General features: G+C 39.0%; 2 protein-coding genes across 4 annotated transcripts; both read right to left on the reverse strand.

Annotated features, from left to right (window-relative positions):
* Nucleotides 1-265: 265 nt before the first annotated feature.
* On the reverse strand, nucleotides 266-10,142 carry LOC113035263 (FERM domain-containing protein 6). Of its 2 annotated transcripts, none has more exons than XM_026190712.1 (14): nucleotides 10,035-10,142; nucleotides 7,040-7,225; nucleotides 6,800-6,890; nucleotides 5,534-5,613; nucleotides 5,324-5,400; nucleotides 4,957-5,152; nucleotides 4,705-4,860; nucleotides 4,262-4,327; nucleotides 3,756-3,824; nucleotides 3,476-3,650; nucleotides 2,741-3,025; nucleotides 1,529-1,660; nucleotides 1,350-1,420; nucleotides 266-1,266 (listed from the first exon to the last, which is right to left on the reverse strand). In XM_026190712.1, the coding sequence occupies exons 2-14, from the start codon at nucleotides 7,115-7,117 to the stop codon at nucleotides 976-978; spliced, it is 1,767 nt and encodes a 588-aa protein (XP_026046497.1). In that variant the 5' UTR covers nucleotides 7,118-7,225; nucleotides 10,035-10,142; the 3' UTR covers nucleotides 266-975. The 2 variants fall into 2 exon arrangements, with proteins under 2 accessions (XP_026046497.1, XP_026046496.1); XM_026190711.1 differs by lacking the exon at nucleotides 10,035-10,142 and adding an exon at nucleotides 9,523-9,681.
* A 666-nt stretch (nucleotides 10,143-10,808) lies between these two features.
* fam135a (family with sequence similarity 135 member A) lies at nucleotides 10,809-27,465 on the reverse strand. Of its 2 annotated transcripts, XM_026190121.1 has the most exons (21): nucleotides 27,149-27,465; nucleotides 25,123-25,252; nucleotides 22,811-22,890; nucleotides 21,904-22,043; nucleotides 20,818-20,888; nucleotides 20,533-20,706; nucleotides 20,135-20,261; nucleotides 19,204-19,357; nucleotides 18,551-18,628; nucleotides 18,173-18,222; nucleotides 17,559-17,717; nucleotides 17,348-17,421; nucleotides 17,038-17,192; nucleotides 14,962-16,903; nucleotides 14,680-14,840; nucleotides 14,497-14,588; nucleotides 14,319-14,416; nucleotides 13,955-14,106; nucleotides 13,685-13,795; nucleotides 13,409-13,522; nucleotides 10,809-11,952 (listed from the first exon to the last, which is right to left on the reverse strand). In XM_026190121.1, the coding sequence occupies exons 2-21, from the start codon at nucleotides 25,197-25,199 to the stop codon at nucleotides 11,747-11,749; spliced, it is 4,215 nt and encodes a 1,404-aa protein (XP_026045906.1). In that variant the 5' UTR covers nucleotides 25,200-25,252; nucleotides 27,149-27,465; the 3' UTR covers nucleotides 10,809-11,746. The 2 variants fall into 2 exon arrangements, with proteins under 2 accessions (XP_026045906.1, XP_026045907.1); XM_026190122.1 differs by lacking the exon at nucleotides 18,551-18,628.
* Nucleotides 27,466-27,550: the final 85 nt, after the last annotated feature.

Below are 27,550 nucleotides of genomic sequence, written 5' to 3' on the forward strand. Positions count from 1 at the left end.
AGTACAAAGAAGACATTTTGGTTTATTTTAAGAGCGTAAAGAATTTATTTTCCCCATTATAAAAGAAAAAAAAATAGTGCTTTCAAAAATATGACATTGACTTTATACTTGTTCATTTTACTGGCATTTAGTCAAAGTTTGTGTTTAATGACTGGGAACCTCATACAGGCTAAATACAGCAGTTCATTTGAACACAATAACAAAAAGGAAAAAAGAAAAGAGAAACAAATGCTCTTTGTTCGTGGGTTACATAATACAAAAATACTGTAGCTTCATTATACATTTATTGACAACAGTGGTTCACAAATAAAAATTTTCTATAGTAATCATCACAACAGAAGGCAAACTGATTTGGAAAGCTTTGGCTGAATACACTGAGCTGTGTAAAGAAGTTCAATTTTCCACATCAGTAGTTACAAAGCTGTAAAAGACATGGGAGTGCACACTATACAAAAGTGTGTGTTAAAGTAATAAAAAAAAATGAACAAGATAAAACAAATCAACAGAGCTCAAACATGGCTATAGATAAAATGAGTAAATTTACATACAGAGAGGAATGCAAATCATGTCTTATGGCTGTCTGATGCATAAAACAACTGCATGGCTGTAAAATTTCACCATCAAAATTTTATGCCCCTGATATAAACAGATTCTGCCACTTCAGGAAATGTTTAAACAGTGTGAAATTTACAAAAGACAAACCTGATTAGGCATTTTTCAGTTTAGAAAAGCTGAAATGTAATAAAAAAGTGCAAGTAATATATATACAAAATATACAACATTAATAAATATGAACTGCTTACTACATGAAATGGTGCTGAAGTAATCCACAGCTTTTAAAAGAAGGCTAATGTGTCTGCTGTTTGAAGTATACACATCCATCTTTACAGAAAAAACACATGCTGGCAACCTGTGAATTAAGTTGCATTGTACAGAAAGAAGGAGGACAGGTATACTTGTCAGCACTTGATGTGTTCAAAATATGTATTCCATGAACTGTTCATCGCCCAACATGTCCAGGGAGAGGCAGTTGGTGGACCTGCGGCCATAGAAGATAGGATTAGGCTGGCAGTGCAAGAAGGGGTAATAGCTGTGATCAACCGTGGTCTTTGTGTTTGCTGAGGCATCTGGTAGTCCAAAGGTGTAGCTGTGAGAAGAATCAAGTGGCACTGCCATCCCCAGGGGTGCAGGAGGAGGGACGAGGCGGACATCATCTAGGCTGTGGCTGTGCCGATCCACACAAACTTGCGCTTTTGATTTCAGAACCTGAAAAAGAGTTAAGAACAAAAAGTAAGCCAATGCATGAAAGAGGCCAAGGCAACCAACCAAGGAAAGAAAATATGACCTACCTCTTTTAACATATCCTTGTTATACAATTTCCCAGCATCTTTGTCACTGTGTAGAGCACAGCCTGTGTTTTCTGTGAAACACACAGCATATGATTTAAAAACTTAGCAAACAGCATGTGAGCGGAAACAAACAAACAAACAAAAAACCCAACTGTTTGCAGGGTTTAAAATATTTATACCTGGTGAATGATTCTTTGAACAGAGTTCTCCACAATCCACTGAAACTCCTTCCAGAAGATCAGCCAGCTGGAACATCTCATCAGGATCATCTACAAGAACCTCGTCTGGACTTTGGACCCTGGTCTTGATCTCTGGACAAAAGAAAATGAGCAGGGACAAAAAAAAAACAAACAAACAAAAAATTAAAAACGTTTTAGAAATTTCATAAAGGGGTGCCCATATAACTCACTGGAATATTGCCTGGGTTTGAATCTGACCCAGGTCTTTCAATGTGCATCATCTCCCCATTGTCTGACAGCTTTCCTGTACTCTCAACTGTCCTGTCCTCATAAAGGCCAAAAAGTACAGTGCTTAATTTTATGAGACCACCACCAAATGAAAGGTTTATACCACAGTTACCCTAAATTAACATTAATGTTTATTACCAAAATAAGTTCTCATCTTTCTGTAATGGTTAATCCACCAATGTGCACAAGCTCTTTAACTGAAATGACATTTTTAATGCTAAAATATTTCATTATCGTTATCCATGAATTTTCAAATTTATCCCTTCCCCCCAAAGCAGAAAAACAAAACAAAAGACAGTAAAGTACAATATATATTTTTTCATTCAGATGGTAATGCAATGCTAACATGTTTACTTGCATTACTGAAAAGGAAAATAGTTTTGTTTAATGTGTTGCCCAGACTTAAAGGAAATTTCATAAAAAAAATAAAATAAAAAAGGAAGAAAAAAACCCCTGGAAGAAGCAAAGACCCAATATTAGATAAGACATTGTAATGCTTATTAAAACACAAATAAAGCACAAATAAAGCACAAGTTTTGAAATGACAATACCATATTGTTTACTGAGCAATATGTTTTGCATAGCCAACAGCCTAAGAATGTGCTGTTCAATTATCACAGTACTAGCAGCCACATTTCTCTTAGCACCATTGAAAGGCCTGACCAGATGGAAAAGAGACATCAATGATGCAAAACACATGCTTAGCCAGTTTTATGTATGCAAAGTCAACATTTAAATTTCACATTCTGTAGTCCTGTGATCCCACTACCAGCATGCATCTTTGAATGAAACACTGAGAATTGCACCATACTTAACAATGCTGCTAGATCAGGCTAGCAGACTGGAAGCATTAGTTTAATTTAGAAATATCTGCAGAGGGATGAACAGATCCTGTTTAAAGGTTTCATTTAAGAATGGCCTCACCTTCCTCTTGCCACCCTTCATCTTCTATTCGTGCTTTGCTGCTTGTATCAAATCCTGAGGTACAGGAGCTGCCTCGGCTGGCTGCTGAGCTGAAACACTTCTCAGCTTGCTGATGACCTTCGTCCCCCATGGAGACCATCTCTGCGCAGATGCTGTGTTGGCGAGCGTCCGCCTCAATTCCAGAGCTGCTAGTAGAGTGTCGGGAGAGACCGGGACTACCTTCACTGCCTTGTGGATCTAAATCCAGATCATCACTGATGTAGGACTCCCTGTAATGCTGCTTCTCTAAAAATGAAAAAATAAACAAGTTTCAGTGGGGTTTTTTTTTTTAAAAACAAACAAACATCTAAACCATCTTGTTTTCAGAAATTGATATAAGTACTAAAAACCTAAGTACTAATTATTACTGTTCTATATATTATATTACTAGTACCGTAGTAGAAGCCAATAGTGACTTTATAGAAAGTTTTTGTCAGTACACACCAAACTTCAGCTATAAAATCAGAAATATAGTTATATCTAAAATACTTAAGACCCATTTAAGGAGTCACAAAAATGCAAAAATGTTTTCTAGTGAAATTGTTACAAATGTGATTACAGAACAGTTTTGTTCTTGGAACAAAGTTTAAATTTACTAACTAACATCCAGAAGCTACTATGACTACAAAGAGCCACCAGCCAAACTGTGCTCTGTTACTTTTTTCTTATCCTTTGACATGCTTTCCCCTCTCCTACCTTTGCTCTCCTCCAGCTGGTGTAGGTGTTTGAGGACAGGTTGAAGGCTGAGGTAGAGCTGATGGCTGTTGCTCAGGTGCAAGAGGAGGTGGCGAGAGCGGAAAGATGAACCAGTGTAGTAAACCAGCTTCCTGGCGGATGGCAAGCCATCTGGCTGGATCTCGAATTTCTTACCCTGAATGATATTAACACATTATACAAAGTGTAAAAAGCTAGCGCCCATTAAATAATTACCAGAATTCTACTTCTTAACAGAGAAAAATCAGCTGTATGTGCTTACCAGGAAGGTAAGACGTCCTACATTTGACCAGGGAAAGTCATATATTAGCTCAAGTATGTTGTTCACCTCCTGAGAATACATAAACACACATACACACTTCATTTACAAAACAAAAAACCCCAAAAGATTTGTGATTGTATAATCTACTTTGATGCTTTTAAAATTACAGATCAATAATCAACTGTCTTTTGGAGCCATCTGGACTCAAAAGAGGCCAAAGGCTTCTTGAGGTATGCCACGGTCTGTTGGCTTTGAAATCAGCCAGGCCTGGAGTGCTAATCCCCCCCAGATGGTCCCTGACAGACAGATCAAAGAAATGACAGTCATGGCAGGCAGCTCCTATCTCCTGATGGACTGCTGGTGGTGGCAATCCCCCCCACATTCCTCACACATCTAGTCAGAGGTTTTATAAGACTACAGATACAAAAGAGCGATTCCCTGAGCGAATTAAAATGACTTTTCGCTTACATACTGTGCACTAATAATACGCTCACACATGCACGCACCTGATAAACTTGCATTCCTCGCAGGGTCAGACCAAGCAATGCCGTTCCCCTCTCCTCCCTCTTATCCTGAAAAAACAAATGATGAGCTGTCAGAGAGGCAGTGTGTCCCAGATAACACAGCTATTTCACTGTTACGCCCTGCTCATAGTTGGCTAGAAAATATGAGTTGTTATTAGCAACAAATTGGAAGCAATAGCAGATTACGTAATGGATGGGCCAGGATTCAAAGTTTCACTCAGTGGATGAGTGCTTTTTTTATTTTTATATCTCTATCTATATCTATATATCTATCTATCTGTTTGTCCAGAAATCAAATGAAGCGAAACAAAATGTGCTGGTGTTGCATTAGTTGGGGTATTTGGGTCAGAGGGAATACATATATGTGGAATAGATTCAAAATGAGCTTTGCATATGAAAGTGAGATGATTAGATTGACTCATAACCTTTTGCAATCTGTAAAACGTGACAGGTACATCCTCCAATTGGCATGCCTCTTTGATGAAGTGGAACATTGCATCACGAGTAGACATGCCCCACAGCTCCTGGTGTACCTTTGGCCCATGGCAGTGGAGATATTTCACTCCACGTTTAGCTATAATCTGAAAAAGGGGGAAAAGAAAGAGAAACATTGGCCTCAGAGAGATGAAAAGGTAAAAAAACATTTCCTCATATTTCTGCTATGTGGTGATACCTACCCATGGGGGAAAGTACTCCTTGGGTTCAAAATAACGGGAAAGCTTTACGCCTTCCTCCAGCACTGGGTGGTCGCCAAGGTCAGCCTGCAGGGCGTAACCCGCCAGCTGGAAGTAGACCTCCTCCTGCTGACGACATTCAGAGCGTAGCACTCGCTCCCGCAAGTCAGAATAGTAAAGATGCCGTGCCTTTCGCTCACTGGGGGGGAAAAAAAAAACAAAAAAAACCAAAAAACACAGGCATCCAAAAACAAAAGGGAAAGGCAAAGTTGAGAGAAAGTAGGACAATGTTTAATGGGGAGAAATAAAGCAAAACAGAAGCATCCAAGAATTAAAAAGATGCATGTAGAATGTAAACAGGAAGACTTACCAAAAAAGTCTACCATTCTCTATGTAGTACTGCACTTTAAGGCACAGAATCAGAGGCAATGATCTCTTTTGCAATCCCTGTAAAAAGAAATATGTTGCAGTAGAGTTGTGTTTTGCTGACTTCACTTCAAATAAAAAGCTGTACCATACAGGCTTTTAAACGCCCAATTAAATGGTGTAGAGAGTGCATCAATCCCATAAACTACAATACCTTTCCTAAATCTTGGTTCCATTCCTTAGAAAAGTACTTATTGAGCTTCTCCTCCAGGTCTAAAAATATGTGCTCATTGTCTGGTATGGAAAAAAAGACAATCGGGAAACAAGGAGACAGTTAGTAACCAAACAAAACAGTAATGTAGCCAAGCGTAAAATTTACTCAACAATGGGATTCATTAGGGTGTGAGGAAAAGGCTTTTGTTCTTCTACTTTTCAATGGGGCTACAAGAAAAAAACAAAAAAAAAAAAAACAATGCCAACATTAATGTATCCATTTTCCAACTCCAGCATCAGCAAAGCAGCACAGACTAACCACTGCTGGTAAGAGCTGTGGGATTCTTTTAAGATTGTGCAGACACTTGAAGAGACAGGTAGATGCCTTCAACAAACAGATTATATCTATATACACTGCTTTGGGTCTATCCTGCAAGCTCCCTGAATATAAGGCTGTGTTAATCACCAATTCATCATTGGGCCAAAAACCTGTTGCAACCCTTTTCCAAGCACAAAGATGTCGTATTAATCTCCGTGTGGTTCTATGAGTCATACCACAGGCATTTTCAATTTGACCCAACTTATCTCTTCAGTTCACCCTTGTGTAGCCAAATCATGCCATTTCACAATTTTTTCCTTAAACCACTCATCTCATTCCCACTCTGACTCACTCTCTCTCCTTTTTACCCTTTGTTTAGGCCTTTGAGTAAGAATTGAGTAATAGTCTCCCCCTACCTTTTATTCCTCCATTCCTACCCTCCTCTTCCCATCATCAATCCATCCCTCCACAGTGAAGCGGAGGAATGCAATTGTGCATTCCAGGCTTAATGAAGTTAATATTGCAGGAATCCAGGACTAAGTGATCGCTGACCCAACACCACAAAAACAAAAGGCTGCTTGTGGTGAGCCACACAAGATTACCAAAGCATTTCAATCTATTTGTACAACAGAAACGCTGGAAAACAGAAAGTTTAGAACTTTGTTCAGCAGCTAAAGTGGATTACACCATTCAATTATGCAGACTGGGAGGGCAAAATTATTATTATTATTATTTTTTAAATTTCAGTGAAATGGCTTCCTGGTAGAAGTGTTTCCCCAACATTACGTGAAGAAGCAAAAAGAGTAACACTGAAGTAAAACATTATTGTAACCTAAACATTACCCTCTTTAAAACCCTATATGCATCTTCTATAACTACTGTGTGATCTAGTGTGAAGAGTCCTGTCAGGTTCGCAGGCGTAAGGGGTCCAGTGGGGATTTAATTTACCTTTAACTACTGTCAGGCCAAAAAAGTGAAGCTCTTTGATTCCAAGAAGCTCTGCCACATGATTCAGAACATCCTGGCCTGTGGACTTCAGCTAGAGTAGAGCAAAGAAAAAGAAAGTCTGCAGGTTTCACAAAATACAAATCTTTATCTAACCGGGGCCATCTGTAAAGTCCTCTTACTGAGCAGATCCTCTTAAGAGCACATCCAAAAAAAAAAGAAAAAAAGATATTAAACACTCACCCCGACAGTGATGTCCAGCTGTTCTTTGTTGGGGAGCAGAACACAAATAGTTCTCTCCTGCTTTAGTGATGTGGACATGATCTCTTGTGCAAGTTCGTGATATATGCTCTGTCTTTAACACTCAAGTCTTTGGGTATCTTTACTCTTCACTTTTATCTCTTCCAGGACAGTTCATCCATATTGCATCTAAAAAAAGATAGATAACAAAAGAGTAAGAAAAGTAAAGAAATGAAAAAAGAAAAACATGAGTAAACATGTAGTAAAGTGATCGGCATGAGTGTCTCATGACGTTAGTGAGAGAGAGATGGAGACGTTAGTGAGTGAGAGAGAGAGAGAGAGAGAGAGTGAGAGTGAGAGCATGAGTTACATTGTCTTAAAAATCATCTTCATGGAAATGTTCCACAAACGTGACAATCGTGTATGACTGAACTTGCTGATCCACTCATTTTTCGATGATCTCATAGTAACAGCTCATTCTAATTACCAGTCATTAACTGAAAGCAACCAGATAATCCTCTTGCATTTGTTCCATTCCAACAAAACGTGCTAAAAATGAATTAGAATATTGCTCATTGTGCCTTATCAAACGCTACAAATAGTCACAGTGTAGGGCACTGGACTATCAACCTGAAACATGCCCCTCTACGCTGACCCTAAGCCCCAACTGGTACGAGGCTCATCTGATTAACGTCTAAGAAGCAATTAATCAGGTTAATTACTGCCGTACGCCCACTCAGATTCCCTTAAATCCTCTGAACGATAACCAGTTTAACAGGGGGAAAAAAAAAAAAAAGTAGATATATGCATCACTGAAGGAGGAGGAGGAGGAGGAGGGGAGGGGGGGGATCTTGTGCAAATTATCTTCAGAAAAAATGGTTTCTTATGTCATACTTCTGTCTTTTACACCCTCCTTTGAGGTGTGGAAGATTGTACATTCAAAAGCACTTGATGCAATAGTGTTTATCTGTGTTAAATGACGAGAGAGAGACAAACAAAACAATTTATGAAAAAAAAGAAAAAGGTGTTGTCAGTGTACAAAACAAGTTGTGGGAACTCTTGGCTTAAAACATTTGTTGTACCACATATGATTTATGGGCATGTTCAAACACAGCCCCACTGACACCTGGGTGTCAGCGCAACAGACAAAATAAACCTGAAATACCAGTAGCTCCGACATCAGACTTACTATTGACAAAGTCAAATGAAATTCTACGTTTACACTGAAAATGTAGCGTGGAAAACAAGTACAAAAACCTCATAGACGCATGTACATTATCATGCATGCAAACATGTGTTACTTTAAAAAAAAATATTATGCCTTCTGGGAGTCTTGGCTTGGAGCTAATTCACAGTAAACACACCAAATCTGATCAGCCAAATGAGCTATACCACTGCAAGCAGTACAATGCTGCTGCCATTTATGTAACAGACTATAAGTGAAACAGATGCAAGATAATTAAGCAGCCTTAAGCAATAGGAAAACACAGTTCAACATTACAGCTTGCTTTTTTGTTTAAGACAATGGAAGCAGAGGCTGCAGATCATTGCTTCACGTATGAATTTATAAGAGACATGTGACGCAATCGCTCTAACAGAAATTACGCTAATCTGAATGTTTTTGCTGTTTATTTGAGCACTGGCTCCGTTTTATAGTGCATTTTCAACAGCACATACACATAAATCATTTGGAGTCTTCATATTTCATAAACATATGGTTGAAATAAGAAACAGGTGAGCAACTACCAAAATCAAGTTAAACCATACAAATGTGACCCATTTTATCTACATAACCTACACTGCGTCCTGTCAACAAAACACATTTACCATCAACCCCAAACGGTGCCACTTGAAGTCTTCAGACATCCCCCATGTTGCTGACCAATGCGGAACCTGGCATCCCATGTGAGCAACCATCTGTATGCTTTAATTCCCCTCCAAGATTGTTATAATCCCTGCGTATACTGCTGGCTGGTGGAAAAACAACATCCCCTGTGCAGTAAGCAAGCTTTCTGAAGGAGCAGGGATACTCACTGCCCGCTAAAACCACAACGCAGGGGGGGTGAGGACCCCCTTTACACGCATCCCACTTTATGAGTAGCAGTTTGGTGGGACTAGTATATATTTCTTATGACTGAAAAAGTTCTCTTTTTTCCCATAAAAAGCATAACAAAGTTCACCAACTGCTCGCTGATAATGGCATTAAAAGTTGCATCAGAAGGGTCCTCAACGCTCTCCAGGCAACTTAAAGTAGCTAGCAGTCGTTTAAATATAAACCTTGAGATGATTACACATATTTATGAGTTAGCTACAAATCAGTACAAGGCAAAAGTAGCTGACAACAAACAATTTATACCATTTACGTCTATATTTCCCTCAGAGAAAACGTGCTTTCGGCCCGATAGAGTTTTAACGCGCAACAAGTGCATCACTAATAAGTCTGGCTTTTCTTTTAGCTACTTAGGTAAAAGCGCTAAATTACTTACAATCACAGTATAAGAGATGATAGAGTTCAACTTTCAGTCGCACGGCTTCTCAAAACACATTTCTTCTGTAACCCATTTAAAAACATGACCGACGCAAGAAGCCCAAACTGCCGTTCACCTCCCTACCCATTGCGTGTTGTAGCTTCTTGAGGGCTTTGCAAAACCATCCCAAGCCTGGAACGTTTGAGCCAAACCATTTTGGATAGTTGTGGGGGTGCACAGTTGTAATCGAAATGTTTGTAAAACTTTAACTTCATATTTGATGAATATGCGAAATCTTGTCACGTTTATATTTTCTAGATAAACAAGTTTCTATACCCATATGAATCTATAACATTCCTACAGCGGGTTGCAGTTGGATACTGTTGACTAGACGGGGCAGACTCCCCTCATTTTGTTAGTGTAGTAAGACGTGCTAATTAGAGGTCCCAAGCACCGTCTTTGAAAACAGGAGCTGCACGACCTGTATATAAAACTTTGTGCAAGCCTAGGTGTTAAAACGGTTCAAATACCTTTCGTTTCTGACGTGTACTTCCACTGCTTCCTGCGAAATTAATATGTTGAGCATTAGGTGCGCCCAGAAATCACGTGACGTGAATGTGCACCATCCCGGTTAGTGAGCCGCGTTGAGTGTACCCAGGGTTTTTAAATGGGGCCCTATTTAATCAGACTGAATAGCTGATTTTACGGTTCAGGAAACTGCGGACTGAAATTAAATTGTTTAAATGATTAGAATCTACTTAACACCACTTATAACGGGTATGATACATTTTGTCTGAGACTTTCATTTTTGTAGAATAAAACTACTCTAGGAATAACAACTTGATAATAACAAAAATAACAATTGAACTCCATTAGCAAAAATTCACAACACGCCTAAACCTTCTGGGATAGTGCAAAAACCCTGCTCTCACGTCTTAAGAACAGGAGGCATTAATATTGTCACTTGTAAGTTTCAGATCAAGGCACACAACCTGTGGATCAAAACACTACACAAGAACCTCTATAGACACGTCAAACTGCGACGACACCGCCATCTGCAGGCTAATTGCTGGCACTGCATTGAATACGATCAATGAACACAATCGAAAAAGAACAAGTTGCACATAAAGGTTAAAATTAAAATAATATGCTACACAACCCTACTCTTAATCAAATTTAGCAGATAAGGATGTATTACTTACTGATTGACATTTCAGAGATTTTGCCTACATGCACCAAATGCTTAGGAGTGACAACGCTCCCAATTCCTGAAATGAACTCCAGAAAAAAAGACAAGTCGTATACATACTTCATAGTATGCATATTTAATGTTACATTATGATGATATATAAACAACTGTCCAAGAAACATTTCTCAGTTTCAACCAACATTTCCAGTTTAAACATAAATAATCACCAAATGATTAACCAAGTGCTTTCGATAAAAGGTTCATATTACCAACACGTGCGTTTCCTGAATCATGATCATTGCTTAAAACCCCGTAATCAAATGTCATGTTGTCGGCAAAGCTTTACGCTCCCAACGCCAGGCTGGGCAAATGTGCAGAATGCTGTAACTGTTAGAGACAGCATAAAGATTTCAACCAAAGCCAAGGCTGAGAAACAATCCTATTTCAAATGCAATCTTTGCCATTAAAAATGATGGAAAATTGTTGATAAAAAAAGTAACTTGTACAAATGACCATTTTCAGTACAAAAGCTTGTAAAATGTAGTTGTGGTGCAAATCAATGCAGTGTCTCTTAAATTTGGTGGAAAAAAAATCATTTGCAATGGTGAGGACAGTACGTGCAGAATTGACTTGGGTCAGCTCACCAAAACAGCCATTTCTTTTTTGTAGCAGCTACATTTCCAGTTCAGCATCTAAAATTAACTGAATAACTTGGAGTAAAACAATGTTTTAAGTAAAAACAAAGCACATAAATAACACTGAAAATATAGCATATGAGGAGGGGAAATAATTTAACCACCCCTCCAAAGAAAAAAAAAAAAGAAAAAAAGGAAGTAGTAGAAAAATAAAAATAACAAGATCCATAACCACTGATTCCAACATCATCAGACAGAAACCACAATTTTCCTTATATGAATGATAATTAAAAAAAGTTATATGCATTTAAAAACAAAGAGATAATCCAGATACTATAATCAGAATAAAATTTAGCTGCGTTGAGGTATACGCTCCACATTCCTCTTGTCCAGCCAAATGTCTGAATCTGTCGCAGTTCTACTGAAAGAACTTGAGGCCTGCAACAAGGAAGAACTTCTCCAGGAAGATCTCAGAGTCGAGGACGGCGATGTGAGCAGCCCGGCCGATAAGGGAGTTGGCTGTGTTGGGCAGGGCGTGAATGACATCATATCGCACTAGATTGCAGTCTTTGTTCTGAAGCACTGGCAGCAGCAAGTTTTCAATCATCTCAGCGTACACAGGACCTGGTGTAAGCAAGACCAAAGAGGTTGGTTATAGTCATTTACTTTTAAAAAGACAGGAGAATCATAGTGTAGAATCATACACTGCTCAAAAAAAACCCAGGAAATAAACAACAACAACAAAAAAAACAAAAAACAAACCCGGAACTTTTCAGATCACAATGGGGAAAAAAATCTTTCTGATATCTATACTGATATGGACCAGGTATTGTGAAAGGATGTCACATTATTCGATGTAAATGAAATCTGGGTTGAGTTCATGGACCCCCTGGAACTTAAACTAAAACAAACAAAACAAAACAATGCAGCAGACTAGTCTATTTGCCAGAATTTAATTAGAGCAACTCAAAAATGGTACTCAAGTAGTTTGTATTTCCCAATTATGTTGTTATTCATGTCTGGCAATGTCGAGTCGTGCTCCTATTAAGATGACAGATGATGTCCTGGGGGATCCTCTTCTAAAACTGGACCGGTGCATCCCTGAGCTCTTGGACAGTCTAAGGTGCAACCACGCAGCATCGGACATTCATCCCAGTGGCCTGCTTTAGGTATTTTGTAGGGCTCTGCCAGTGTTCATCCAGTTCCTCTTTGCACAAAGAAATAGATACAAATCCTGCTGATGGATTAAGGACCTTATAAGACCTTGTCCAGCTCTCCAAGAGTAGCCATTTCCTGGAATCTCCTCTATGCTCTCGAGACTGTGTTGGAAGAGACAGCAAACCTTCCGGCAATGGCACATATTGATGTACCTTATAAGAGGATTTGGACTAACATCTGTATCCTCATGCTACCAGTAGTGACACTGACCCTAACCAAACGCAAAAAAAAAAATGGTAGGAAAAAAAAAGTCAGAAAAGAAGAGGGAAAAAAATGTCTCTCCTCATCTTTAAAATTTAAAAACACTCCCTTTTAGGGGTTGTCTCATTGTTAGCCCTCTGGGGCACCTGTTAATTTGTTGTCAACACCAAAGCAGCTGAAACTGATTAACAACCCCCCCCCCCCGCTAGTTAGCTGACCAGATCAATATCAATGCCACAGAAGTTTAAGTGACTTGATGCTCTGATTAGTGTTCCTTTAATTTTTGAGCAGTGTATAGATTAGCATTAGTTTGCCAACATCAATTAGAAATCATAATTTATTCTTTATTTCTTTATGTACAAAAAAAGACATAAAAGGAAAAAGGATGTAAAAAATTCTGAAAATGAGGAAGAAAGGAGAAATCATTTGAGAGAAAAAAAAGAAAAAAGGCCAAAAATAGTTTAGTCACTGTCTAAACACACAACCGGAACTGAAGGTCACACATTCGAGGGAAACTACACTACATGGTTGAACAATAAGTGTGCAGTGTAATTGTCTGAGCCTTTAAGTCTCAGCTTTTCAGGCTTTCTTACTTTTCTTCTGCATTTACCAGACATCTTGAACTTGCAAGTCACATAGCAAGGATCTAGTTTCAACCCACCTGTTTGTTTGTCCTTTAATGCAGTTTTGCACATTTCTATTCGAGCAGAATGATAGGGAACATAGCGATCCTGCAGTGACCCCACTAGCACCACATTCTTGAAAAACTGCAAACCTAGAAAGGTGTATGAGTATAAGGTTTATATATATATATATAAATCTGATCTTCCAAATATACAAGCGAAAACACATCTGGTTTAAATTTAAAAAAATTAAATTAATTAAATTAAAAATTAATTTAAAGAGAAAAAAAAAAAAAAAAAAAAAAAAAGCTTACCAGATTTCTTGCTGAGCTTATAGAGGAAAGTTTGGCGAGGATCAGAGTGATCACGACATGTCAGCTGCAAAAGTGACCCAGACTTTTTCCACTTCTGCATGAACCAAAGGCCTAAAAACGAAGTTATATTAGTTATTTAACAGGATCCATCACTATGACAAAAGAGACAAAACACACACACAAAAATAAATAAACAGAAAACATCAGCTACCAATAAGCTGACTAAAATATGGAATCTCTGAAAATACAGTCAACTCTTCTGACGTTCACCTGTATTCACCAGAGCAGAGCTGTTGTATAGTGTCCCCAGGTGAGGCCCGGAAAGGGAAAGAAAAGTGTGTAGCTTGTTCAGGTAACATTTAAACCTGGGTCTGGTCAGCACTGAGCGGACTATGAGGTTTCCCAGCGAATGACCGACAAAGCTGCAAAGGATACATCGATAAAAAAATAAAAATGTAAAGACAGCAAACAACATTAAAATGGAACACTTTCACTGACATACTTTAACAGCATTAGACATGCTTTTGGAAATCAGTTAACTGAATCACCAACTTAAATCTAAGTTCAATAAAATACAAGCAATTTCTTAATAATTATGTTATGATATTAGATTTGGATTAACAGAATGCATTACCTTATCTTTGACACTGTAAGGTTGTATATCTGAATGTACTGGACTATTTCATCCAGCAGTCGGTCTGTCATTGACTCAAAGTCAGCAAAGGTGTCATTCTGCAGATAAAAATAGTATTAAATAAACAACGCAAAAAACCCCAAAAAAACATTTTCCAGGTTTATTTTCATATCTATACCTGATTCCTCTCCGACATTAGAAAGTCTATACGAGCACCAGGCAGTCCAAGCTCCAGGTAGGTCTTCACAAGTCTGAGGTCTGCACTGTTACCTGCAGCAATAAAGGGAACAAAATGCATCCATTAATTTTTTAATAAAAAAGCAAACCGATTTCAAAAGCAACTCTCAGAACTTTTTCTTACCATCCAGGCCATGGACACAGACTATGAGATGGATGCCTTCTTCACAGCTTTCATCTTCCTCCATGCTGAAATAGGGCACAGTGGATGCCAGCTCAGGCACCTCGCTGTACAAGAACCCAGGAAGCTTTAGCTGCTTCATTTCTTCCTTGGCCTTAATAAACCTGCACAAAAAAAACCCAAAAGCCACAGGTGGATGAATATTTATCTGTAACGTGTGAAATTTGACAAGTGTGTGCCTGAAGACATTAAGTGATATTTTAAAAAGAAAAAAAGATGACTCACGCTTTCATCTGTGGTGTGGGTGCGCACTCATACCACTGCAAGCTTGAAGAAAGGGAAGTGGCTGAATAAGGAGGTCTTCCGAAGCTATATCCAACACTGCTGGCGGTTATGTTTGAGCAGATCGGAGCTTTTGATAAATCTTTTGTTTCATGGAGGTAGCCAATGCCAAGTTGTTCAAATGAAAGATTTGTCTCTTGAGCAGCTGCATCCCCAACCTGCTCATCATCAGCAACACCATTCACAAAAGCGTAGCCGTCACCTTCCTCATAGTAACCATTCTCTATCATCTCATGCTCCGTCTCATCCTCATCTTCCTCAACCTGTGGTCCTGCCTGAATTCCCAGTGTGATAGCAGATGTTTCTATAGGGCTGATCTCAGACACATCTGTGCTAGAGCATGAGCCGAAGTAGTTTTCAACCATTCCACGTTTTACCAGGTCAGTGCTACTGGTGGTGGCAGAGTTACTGGAAGGGCAGGCTGTATGAGGTTCACTACGGGACTCCTTATATCCAGAGCTGGCTGCTTCCTGTAGTCCCAAGTCAGAAATACATATTAATTTGGGGTCTGTTTCCAAATCCAAAGAAGGCTTTCCAAGTTGGGAATCCCCTGTAACAGTGTCAGGTTTGCAGGCAGCATCAGGCCGTCCGCTGATATCTCCAGAAAAGACTAAACTCTGCTCCTGCACCAAGATGCTCGATTTCCTGCCACGGACTTCAGTTCCACTGGAGGCCCTAGAGGAGCCTTCACCTTCATCATCTGAAGGCAAGGAGTTGATGGAAGTGAGAGATGACTGGACTCCACTGACAGCGCTGATGCTTTCTGGGTACAGAATTTCTCCAGCCCCTCCAGGCTTCTGCACTGTGCTATGCTGAACAGGTCGTGGTGCAGAACTCTGGAGGGCCCTCTCAGGCTGTGGGGCCACAGCAACACCTGATTCCCCAACACATACGCCAGCACAGGTGTTTTGTCCTAGAACAAGCTGAGTGGCAAAGGAGCTGGGCTCACTTTCAATGCCTGAGTCTGAGAGGCGAGATGAAGCACTGGGGGCTCCTCCGTCTGTTAGTCGGATACAATCACTCTTTACCTGTACTGAGACTACACAGGACTGGCTGCGCTGCGCTGTCTCTTTACTTGGCCTTTCAAATACAGATTCCACAAAAGACTGTTGTGAGTAACAGAGGTCTGTCTGGGTAATCTCAGGAATATTACTGTTGACTCTTCCTTCAGCCTGACATGGTAGAGCCATTACTTTATCATGTTGGTATGGGTCCTTGTTACTTCCTTCCACCTCATTTTGTTTTAGTCCAGCAGACCATTGTGGCATCTTTTGGCCACTGTGGTCTTGCTTGTCTTTTGGAATCGGTTGGTTACATGTAGCAACAGCCCCAGTACCCGCCTGGGGATTACTCTGAGTGTCCAAGATTGTAGGATTTGTAAAAATACCTTTCTGACAAGCAGCATTAGTTACATTATTGTCCACAACAGCATCATCAGCACGGTTTCCAGAATGTACTGATGTGACAACAGAGTCGAAAACAGAACTGGCATTAGTCCTTAAATGACTAGTTGTGTCCCCCAGTAAAGTACCTTGTTCCTCAGCTTGGTTAAGGGCAACTTCCCCTTCTTTGTACTTTGAGCTGCTGGCACCATAGGGAGCTTTGAGGTTCTTATAGCCCACCAAAACCACAGAGTCTTTAGAGCCTTGTCTAATCAGCTTCTTAGAGTTTTCAGCCTTTGAATTTTTCTTCAGTTTGACTGACTTGCCTTTGGACTTAGGTGGTGGATCACAGTTGTCAGGCCAGGGGTTATCCACAGGGGCACATCGTGACTCAGGTATTGGGCTGGCTGCTGCACTGAGGTCCTTTGCATTAGGCTTGTCTGTTTTAGCAGAAGCTGAGCCAGTCCTTGTATTGTGCATGCCCAGCCAGGGTCCATCCCGATCTTCAAGATTCAACCAAGTTAAACCAAAAAACAACAAAAAAAAGCCCCAAAAGGACACAAAACAAAAATATAAATATATTTAAAAATCAGAAACATACCTAATTAAACAAAATAATCAAAACAATTTTACTGACCTTCAGTGATAGAGTCCAGGTATCTATCCTCAAAGATGATTGGTAGTGAGCTAACATCACCATCCAGGTCAGCACATTCCACTGGAAGTGGAGGCAAAGACAAGAAGTAGCTGGAGCTTTTGACTGCATTAGTCATCTGTTGGTGACTGTGAGCACTGAAGGAGGGAGCAGAAAGAAAAAGAAAAAAAAAAGCAGACAACAACTCAAATAGAGAAAAGTTATAGTATGTCAGGCAAGTAAGTACTGGTCCAGGCCTGATAAAAGGAATGCTACATTTCACAATCAAGGCACGCATGCCAACTTGACTTACTGTAACTCCTGATATGCCAGTGCGGATTGTCTTGGATGTTCAAGACAAAAGAAAGCCTCAGCAAACCGCCTGACCTGTAATAACAGTATAAAATAAGAATTCAGTCTATACTGTGGAGGTAAGAGAATAGTTCTGGATCAAAACAGTAAAGATTATCACCACTAGCAGATATCTAGCAAAATGTTTAGTAGGTTTAAAAAGTTGAACTCACTCTTAGTGTATGATGCTCCACAGCTAGTATGGCTGCAACATGCTCCTGCAGGGACACAACCTCTAGGAATTGTCCCCAGAGAGCCATGAGCAGAGAGCAGAGTTGAGCCAGGTTCATATTAACTAGTTCTGCCAGCTCATCAGGTGACTCTGCTTTTTGCTATAAGTACAAACATACAAGTCAACCATCAGGGGGCTCAAGTTAGCAATAAACTAAAAGCAAGTTTCAAAATGTACAATCACAATATACTCAAAAAGCTCACAAAACGTACAAAACATGCTCTATTACTTTTAATGCAGAGAGGGCACAACTATCTGGGCCGGATTTGAGGGAGCAAACTGCAAAAGACTGGTTATCTGATCTACATAAATATGAAATACTTTCAGTTTCAAATGCTATTCAATCAACTCAGAAGCAACACAATGCCTGCTCACAAATGCCACAGACGCAATGGTATCTTAATAATTTGCTGACACACCTTGAGCCATTTGGTATAACAAAAGATTCCCATCCTACAGCAAATAAAGCTTTCTATGCAACCCCCCCCCCAAAAAAAAAACCCCCACAAAAAAACAAAATACCCCACACACACAACAGAAATGAACAGGCCTTACCTTGACTTGTTCACATAACTCAGTCAGACGGGCCTCTAAGTCAAGTTGTTCTGAGGAAGCAAATTCAACAAGTTATTTAATCATACAGAAATCTTCTGACCTTGTAATCCGACCACATTAAGAAAGTTTTATCAGAGAAAAGTATAAGAAAGTATTTTTAAATGTGTTATGAAACTCTTCGTCCAAAGCCTGGTTATTAAGGTGGAAAGAAAGGATGAGTATACAGAAATTAAAAAGGTTACAGTAGCTTATTTTGCTTCTAAAGAGTGGGTTATACAGAGGCCATGGTGTTTTCAACAAGGAGGAAAGTGAAGTGAAAAGAAAAAAAAAAGCGGGAAAAAAGCAAGCGGAGTTGAGGTACAGTACTTTGGGACATACCTATGTAGACGTGCCTTTGACTTCGGGGATAGGGTCTTCTGAGTACTCGCTCATAAAGGACTTGCATGCTGGGCTTGGCTAGTAAAATTGCACATATAGTCATGTTTAACCTTTTTCATTATTTTTTCCCCTAGGATGGGTTACTATCTGCCAGTTGTGTGGATTGGGTTTCCCAAGCCATAATTACAACAGTGAGTTGTGTCTGGCTTTAATCTACTGGTTACCAGACTTCCCTACTGGAAGCAAGTGTTGTAAGTATAATGAACTAAGATCACCTGATTAGATCTCTAAAACAACTCAGTAAGCTGCTTGTGCAGTCAGTTTAAAGGGCTTAATGTGATAATGTGTAAGGATCAAGTGAAATGATATGGCCTCACAATAAATTTGGACACAGCAAACACAAAAGAAAAACAAAACAATGACAGTCCACTGATTGCAAAAACAATGATTAAGAAGCTATAAGTATTATATTTAATTGTGCGTAACTCTGAGAAAATGTTTTTTTTTCCCTCAGAGGCTATAAGTTTAAAAAGAGTGCAAAAATAAATATAAATTCTTATTTAATTAAGTCTTGTATTTAGGGATAATGCATTGTTTTACAGCTTGCAGTAACAACACTGTTGATGCTGATATTAATGCACAATGCTGCATACCTAATTCCATACGATGAGAGGAGGGCAGGTCCTTAGTAATGGAGGTGAAGTAACCAAAGAGGCCCTGGTAGGCTATTAGGAGATTGGAGCAAAGGTTATGGTGCAGAGTGAAGGCATGCTGCAGACACTGGTCAGATACCAAGAATGTCCTGCCCTGAGGAACAAAAATGGGAAAGAAAATGCTATAAAAAAAACAAAAAAACAACAACTCTGTGAACATTATTATTACCTTAACATTGTAGATAATTCGCTCATTAGCCACTGCCAAAACAGAAACTCTTGGACATAGGGGGGAAAAATATACATTTGTTGCCTCTATTTCAAGTTTTACTACTCAAAAAAGTGCCCATGAAGAGAATTTAGAGGCACCTGTTTTTAGGGTTGGTAGAGCATTTGACTGATGTATAACATCCTCAAAGAATTATTCTAGAAAGAAAATGATTTAAAAATGCCTCATTACTCTGGTGTTACAGTACCTCCACAGAGCACTATGAATCATAACAGATTATTCTGAGTTACTTCCAGGCATTTGTTTTCCTTATAATAGTTACTTTACAGTGGCTGCTGTACACCTTGTTGTCAAATGTGTCGATGGGTTATCCCCATGCTGCATATTAGTGGAGTGATGAGGGGAACTGCAAGTGTAGACTGATGTGTAGAGCTGTGAAATTCACCACTGTGTCAACATAATAATCAAAGTCTACATTTTCTTCCTTATAAGAATATAACTAGGGTTCCACAACATATTGCACACTGAGTACTAGATTGCAGTCATTTTTTACTTCACTTAATGCAGTCTTTGTACTATTTGTGGAACAACACAATACAAAAAAAAGGCATCTTTTAGATCAACTCTGAGGTGCACAATCATCTACAAATAAAGCAAATATTTCCAGATACATTTGGTTTGCTATAAGACAAGACCACTTACATCTGGCGATACTTGCTTGACATAAGTGCTGCCAAACACGACATTCTCCAGAGGTGGGATGACTGAGTCTTTGCTCTGTGCTGGAGCATTGCGGTTAAGCCATGTAGATTTGACGGGTCGAGGTAAACTAGGAAAAGAGACGCTGAAGTCAAACTCATGCAGTCACCACAAGATTTTAGTAAGCTTTTGACTACTTTATATTTAATTCTAACCCAAAGTCATAAGTTATCTTAACTGCTTCAAACAGACAATCTTGTGGCATGTTTAAAAACAATTTTAAAAAGGCATTATGTTGAAGTTTGCTGCATACAGCAAAGCCAAATGACATCATAAAATCATGTAAGAGCTTCAAGAGCTGTGCTTGAATTTTCAGTAAGGTAAATCACCCCTTGTCTGACCTGATAAGGGGCTGATGTAGTGCCACAAGGGAGGCATGGATGGCTACCGAGATGACAGACAGGTGGAAGTAGTCAAACATGACATTGATGTGTTGGTGGATGCCTCGCTGAAGGCTAAAGTGCAAACGAAGTGTGCGACCACTGATATTCTGTAGAGAGTTTGGATCATCTGGCCTGCATAAATTATATAATAAAGAACCTTAGAAGTGCCTTATTTGCATAAGAGATGCAAATGTCAAAATTATAAAACACTGTATAATGCACACGAAATATTTCAACACCTACGTGTAATCACCATCTGTGAAATATAAATCCAAGAAGAGCTGGAAATCCATATCATTGAGGGACTCTTCTACCTGAAGAGAATGAAAAACAGTAATTGGTGGTTAAATAGTGAACTTCAAAGCCTGCGTGCAAAAAGCAACATGTGCCGGGCTGATTTGAAGCTACCAAGATGTTTTTTTGTAATTTGATGGTATCAACTCTAATAAGTCTAATACATTTTGAAACCGTTTGTTTGTTTGACCTATGCCCCAAGAGCACACCAGGTGTCAAAACAGTTTCTGCTGTTCTAACAGAATGCACTAAACTCCACATATCTGTTTATTCACTGGAAAAGCAAAGTGGCACAAATAAGTTAGAAGCAATTTCAGAGAAGACATTCATTCTGACAGCTGCACTGCTTTGGGTGAGTAAGAAAGAAAAATCTCTTTGTCTCCATTTCTGTGATATTCTGCAGACGCATCATGCTCATACTGTACTGCTTTTGGCTGAAGGCAGCATCTGGACTTCCAAATTGTGCTCCTGTGTCTGAAGGAGGAATTACCCAGCATTTCTACCAAAAACATGTTCCACACTAACTCTTTAGATTTTACTTTATAGTTAGGACAATGAGTCTATGATTCCTAATATGACAAAAATGTTTTTGCCCGTTAAGACAATTTCTTTAATATAAATGCATATTAAATTAACAAGACAAAATTGACAAAATTTGTTAAAAATGTTTTATTACAACCTCTTTGCATGTTTGTTGCACATTTATTTTGATTTTCCTCTCTGCAGGGAGGGAAAAAAAGAAGAAAGAAATCTTACTCAACATCCACATTTCAGCTGCTTTTTTCCCCCCTTTCCTGAAACACAGAATAGGGAAGCGCAACTCCAGATGGTAGATGTTTGTATGGAGGACTCGCTCTCAGTTTCATAAACCACAGACACAACAGTATCCGATACAGAAAAACAAGAAACCTTTAACGCCGACTATATTTAGCTGTGCAACAGCCGGTTCTGCTTCATGTGACGTATTGGCAAATACACTGTAATAAATAAATGCCTTGTATAAGTAAAAACAACATATTTATTTTCTAAACGTACCCTCTTTTCATCAAGCAGCATCATCACTTTGAAGAGCAGGACATCATTGACAACAACCTCTTCATTTTTATACAGGATCTGGAACGTTTTGCTGCAGATGACGTCATCTTGGACTGATGCAGGAAACGCCAGATCAGAGCCTAGACAAAACTATGATGATTAATTGCGGGTCCATGAAAAATTATCATTAAAGAATTATAACCTATCCTGCCCTAACATTACTATTTCTAAAGATAATAGTGTTTCTATTATCGTTAGAAACACTAACACCATGCATGTAATGGTATCTCTACAATCTACATTGTAAATTATGTCACAAGATATATCTTATGTCTGTAGTTGCAGTGGCAGATTTGGTCCTAACAACAATTTTACAAAATAAAGATAAAACTGAAATCAAAACACCTATCCCCTACCGAGGACCCTATATGTCTGACACAAATGTTTTGTATTAAACAACAGTTACATTTTCTAAGGCAGATAAACAAAACCTTAGATAAACACTGAGAATAAAAATGGTATAACATACACCAAGTCTACCTGACTTTTTAGCAAAAGTTAATCAACATCACCTATACAGTTACAGGTATAAATCGAGCCCTCTGATATGAAAATTAGCCATGTACTACTTAATGCATACTGCAGGCTACCAAAGCCTTATTTAATGGCTTTAATTAGGAAAAATCTGAGAACAGTCACTGCTTCGGGTTTACCAATATTAATGCAACTTTTGAATACATATTTTAGTTACTATATCAAATTAGGCAAATGTATTAATAAAATATTGCCTTTTCATGACAGAGACATTACAGACCACATTTTGCTTCCCAATCAATCACACTTTGTCTTTAGTATTCTGCATGATGTTATCATTCATCATTTACATACCACATTTTAAAGAACTTACCTCCTGGGTGAAGTAGACTGGCCTCAACCTTGTGTGGGACGCGGGGTGGCACCTTAAGACTGGCACGCAGCTGGTAGAACCTGTAAATATATAGAAATCTTTTACCTCTTTCCCTGATAAAGATGACATTTGACAACCTCCCCTGCACACGACAAGTTTTGATAGCCTTGCTGCACAGGCAGAGACCACCTTCATTAACGTCTGATGAACACCCAGACATTTTATTCTATAAGCAGGCCGGAAATATAACAACGACTGCTCAGTTCAGCAAAAACGATTCAGGTTTTTAAACCTTTAAAAGCCCACTAGTAGTAAAGAGCTAAAATGAAGACATCCATGAAAGACAGCTCTACGTGCTTGGTGAACATTATTAGACACGCTGTAAAAGGGGAACAAACCGCACAGGTTAGCTACAAGTGCTTCAACTTGTAAAAGGACACTTCACCTCTAATAAATGAATAATGAGCACTTTCTTTTGCAGTCACTCATGTAGTAAACCTAGGCTCTTAAAGCACTGATGAGTCAGGAGCTTTGGGCAGGAGTTTTATCTCAGCACTGGGACATATCATTACAGTGCTGTTATAAAAAATAATTTCCAGATGTTAAAGATCAAAACTGCAGCTTAAAAAACACAAGTCACTTTTCTTCCTTCCTTATGCTTCCATTAAACGTTGCACAGCGCTGGACGTGTACAAAAAGAAAAGAATGTCTGCATGGGGTGTATTATTCCAAACTGGCAGGATGACGGAAACTTTGGACACCATCCTGCCCAGAGCCATGAGGAATTGTATTAGGGACCAGGAAGTAACAGCTCAAGTCAAAGGGGAAAGTTGGACTGAAGCTTCCAAATGAAGACAATAAAAGCCAGTAAGTGGTTTATTTAGAGCAATATGTGCTATGCTGCTAAGTGAGCTCAGCCCATAAAAATGATAAATGTATCTCTTAAATCTGACATGATGACCTCAAGCTCTGCCTTTACATTACTACTTAGATCCAGTCTGGCACATACATAGTATGCTGTAGTTAAAACAATATATTCAACCAAAAATATACAATCACCAATTTCTAGAGACACCAAATATTGGTATTTTAATAAATACATTAAAATACTTTGGGGATATTATGAATAAGAGGGCTCATCTAATGCACCACCATCCCGACATAACTTTAAACTGGGAAAAAAAAAATCCTCCAACACTGGACACAAAGCTTGACGAAGCTACGTCCTAATTCAGAGCAAGCAGTGGCGCAGTCACACGAGTAATAATAGGACAGCAATCCCCTTGAATGCCCCCCCAAAAAAGTGGCTGCCTGGTTATTGATTCTTTTCCCCTCCACATTTTGTGCCAGATTAATAAGTAACATATGTTACTGAAATACTCATAGTATAATCACGTATACTGTGACTTTGCATAACTGTAAAATGTTAAAGTTGTAATAATATCATATTGTGGGGCGATTCCCACCTCTAATTAATTTGGTTTCTAAAATTATCACCAAATACAGCCAAGTAGCCGACCTGTGCCAGATCAAATGTTATTCTGCTGTACCACAGTCAGCTATCTTTTACAAAATTTAAGCACATTTGCAAAAACAACTTTATCTGTTTTTGTTTATTCAAGTTATTTTTGATTGTTATTCACAGCATGCTATATTTAGGCATCCTAAAGCATCAATGCTCATGCTTCAATTAACGGTAGATCATTTAACTATTTTACCACGCCAGCGGAAATATGATAATCAAGATGCAAATTCAAATTTAATGAGTCAGAAAAGAGGAACTCCTCCATATTTGTATTCACATGGTATACTTCACTGCATGACTTCAAAAGTTACTCAACTTCTTTACTGAGTACTTTTTACAAACTGTAAAAATTACAGTTTAAATACATTTACAGTATGGTCTTTATCTCCATTATCACTGTGGTGTAATAACAACAATTATCAAAACAAAGCGGTAGATTTACATATCTGAAAAAGTATAGTCAAGTACTGATTTGCATATTCTGTACTGTCTGTACAAGAGCATTTGTGAGTGCCCTGAAGGTCTGAACAACATTGCCAAGTGTCCTACATTGGCTGGGACACTCAGAGAACACTTCCTGATCCTCTCTAATGCAAACTGCAAGACAAAGCTTGTTCGGGTTTCTTCAAAAACATTCCAGCACAGTTGAACAATATTTAGCATAGCACATTGTAAAAGTAGATAAATATATTCTGGGGAAATCCATGTCATGGATAAAATCCATCTTAGACTCATGCCAGGAAGAAAACATGGAATTACTTTTCCCAAACACTCAGACAAAACTCACCCTCTCTGGAACAGGTCCACATTGTAAAACTTGTGGAGCTCCACAGAGAACTCCACTGTGGCCTGGACTTCAGTCATCTTGGTCTCTACAGGCAGAGGTGCCTTACATCATCTGGGATACACCTGTAGGCCTGCAGGCAAAAGTAATCAAATTAGTCATTTCAGTTCCAGCAATCAGGTTATTGCAAAACCTTTACACTTGAAAATGCAGTATTTAAACTGAGTTAAACTGAATGAGAACTTCTAAAAAGCTGTAAAACGACTCACCTAGGTTTACAAAAAGAAACCCAAGGTCAAATCAGTTAAAAGAAAACATCACCAGCAGTCACAAGAGTGAGTTTAAGAATATATAACAGTTGGGTTCATTTTTAGAGAAGTTATTAGGGCATAAGGTCTAAATTTGGCACACGAGGCATGCCGTCCTCTGGGCCTAATTAGTTAACAGCCCATAACAATTATAGAATTGATATGACAGGATAAGAGAAAATACTATTAATAACATTGCACAAAATAGCCCTGAAATACAATATTACCAAATGGTAGTGTTAGAAATACACACAGACCTACTTTAGACCTTATGTAAGACAAGGGTGTATAGTATTTCTGGCCGTAGCCGAGACAAAATAAAGCTGGCAAAAACAATCATGCAGACGCTTGCTAAATTAGTCATATATTAAATTAATAAATCATCCACTGGGAGATATAATAGCTGTTCATGCCAGTGAAAAGAAATGAGCTACAAAAGACCACCATGAACTTGATCGGGTTAACACAGATGCCTGACAAGATCCAAGGTTAATATCCCTTTCTGAATTCTGTTGCTTTAAAAACACAAAACAACAACAAAAAAAAAACCCTCCTGCAAATTAACTGGGCACAACACAGAGGACATACAAGGACACCGTCGGGTAAATTTGCCTTTGTGGTCATGTTTGTTTTGGGTATCAATTCCCTTTGCAAGCCTAGCATAAATACTTTATGGTCATACTGAGTTTGCAAGTCAACTGATTAACTAGTTTGTATGAATCGAGCAGCCAAATGCAATTCATACCAGACTAAATTAGATCAAATCAGTGACTGCAGCTTTTGTTAAGCTTTTGGTAACTAAGCTGCAAGACCTATAATAATGTGATGGAAAACTTGACATCGTTACCCTGTCAAACAGTTCCCCGCTGTGTAAATGTTTCAGTACACTTTGATAACATTATGGATTTATGATGCACTGAAAGTTTGGTATTGAGATTGTAGCAGCAACTGGTCTATCAGGTTTAGTCTTTAGACAAAAGCCCATCTCCGACAAGGTATGTAAGCAAAAGTTATATACGTGGAGAATACAAAAGATTAAGTAAGGCGTTGACCGAAATCCTGAAGCATTGCTGTCAATACACCAAACAACCTGCCAGTGCGAGCTGTATCCACTGAAACGTTTGTTCAAACGTAACAATAACACAAAACTGTCACAAAAAACACACCACCAAAACAAAATTACATATTTCCCCGACCAACAACCCGGCGATTGGTGATAAGACGATGTCTCCGGCACTTAAGAAAATGTAAGACACCTCAGGGAAAGTAAAATCTAAACATCTAGTTCTGTTAAAATATACATGACAAGGCCTTAAGACGTCGGTCGGCTCGATGGTTTCTTCTAGAGCCAACAGCTAAAACCCCAAACCAATACAGACAAGGAAATAAACAGCTGTTTAAGTTGTAACTTAGCTTTAGGATTTAGATGCTATAACTAGAAGGAGTGAGGCAGCAAAGGTCTCTAGCTGAAGGGTAGAATCTTTGCAAGGATTTCATTTCGGTTACAGGTGGGAAGCTAACGAAACATATTTTCCCCCAAAAGGATCAGAAAATGTTAGGAAAAAAATCGGCAAAGACAATACACTTTAACAGACCACCCCCCTGAAAACAGTCTCCCTTGACAGTGCCTTAGCTAACGGTAACACTTAGCAGGGCTAGCCACCCACTGAACAGTTGCCACCGGGTAACATTAGCTGCGCAGTCAAGCTAACGCTACTCACCATTTCGCTGGGAAGCTAACATTAGCCGGCTAACCAACGTTAGCTCAAATTTCAGTCCTCTCGCCGTCCTCTCACAGTGAAGTGCGGACTGAAAACAATGCCCCGCTGACTGGTTCTCCTCCCGGCCCGGTCAGCTTCATAGAAAAATTGGCGTTAGAATGTTACACAGCGTCACTCGTCCATGTAGTTATGTCTGTGAGCAGTGTTTGCTAAGCAGGGAGCTAACTGTGCTCAATCTGAAGAGCTGACAGCAGACGCTGCTCTAGCTGTACGCCTCTCAACTGCGCGTAGCTGCACATACCGGAGACGCAGCTGACATGCAAAACTACTACCGTTAAATGGAACATCGCAAAGTTCAACAAGCACACAATAATAATAATTAAAATAAGAAGAAAAAAAAGG

This window comes from Astatotilapia calliptera, chromosome 13 (genome assembly GCF_900246225.1).
Source record: "Astatotilapia calliptera chromosome 13, fAstCal1.2, whole genome shotgun sequence".
NCBI classification, from domain to species: Eukaryota; Metazoa; Chordata; class Actinopteri; order Cichliformes; family Cichlidae; genus Astatotilapia; species Astatotilapia calliptera.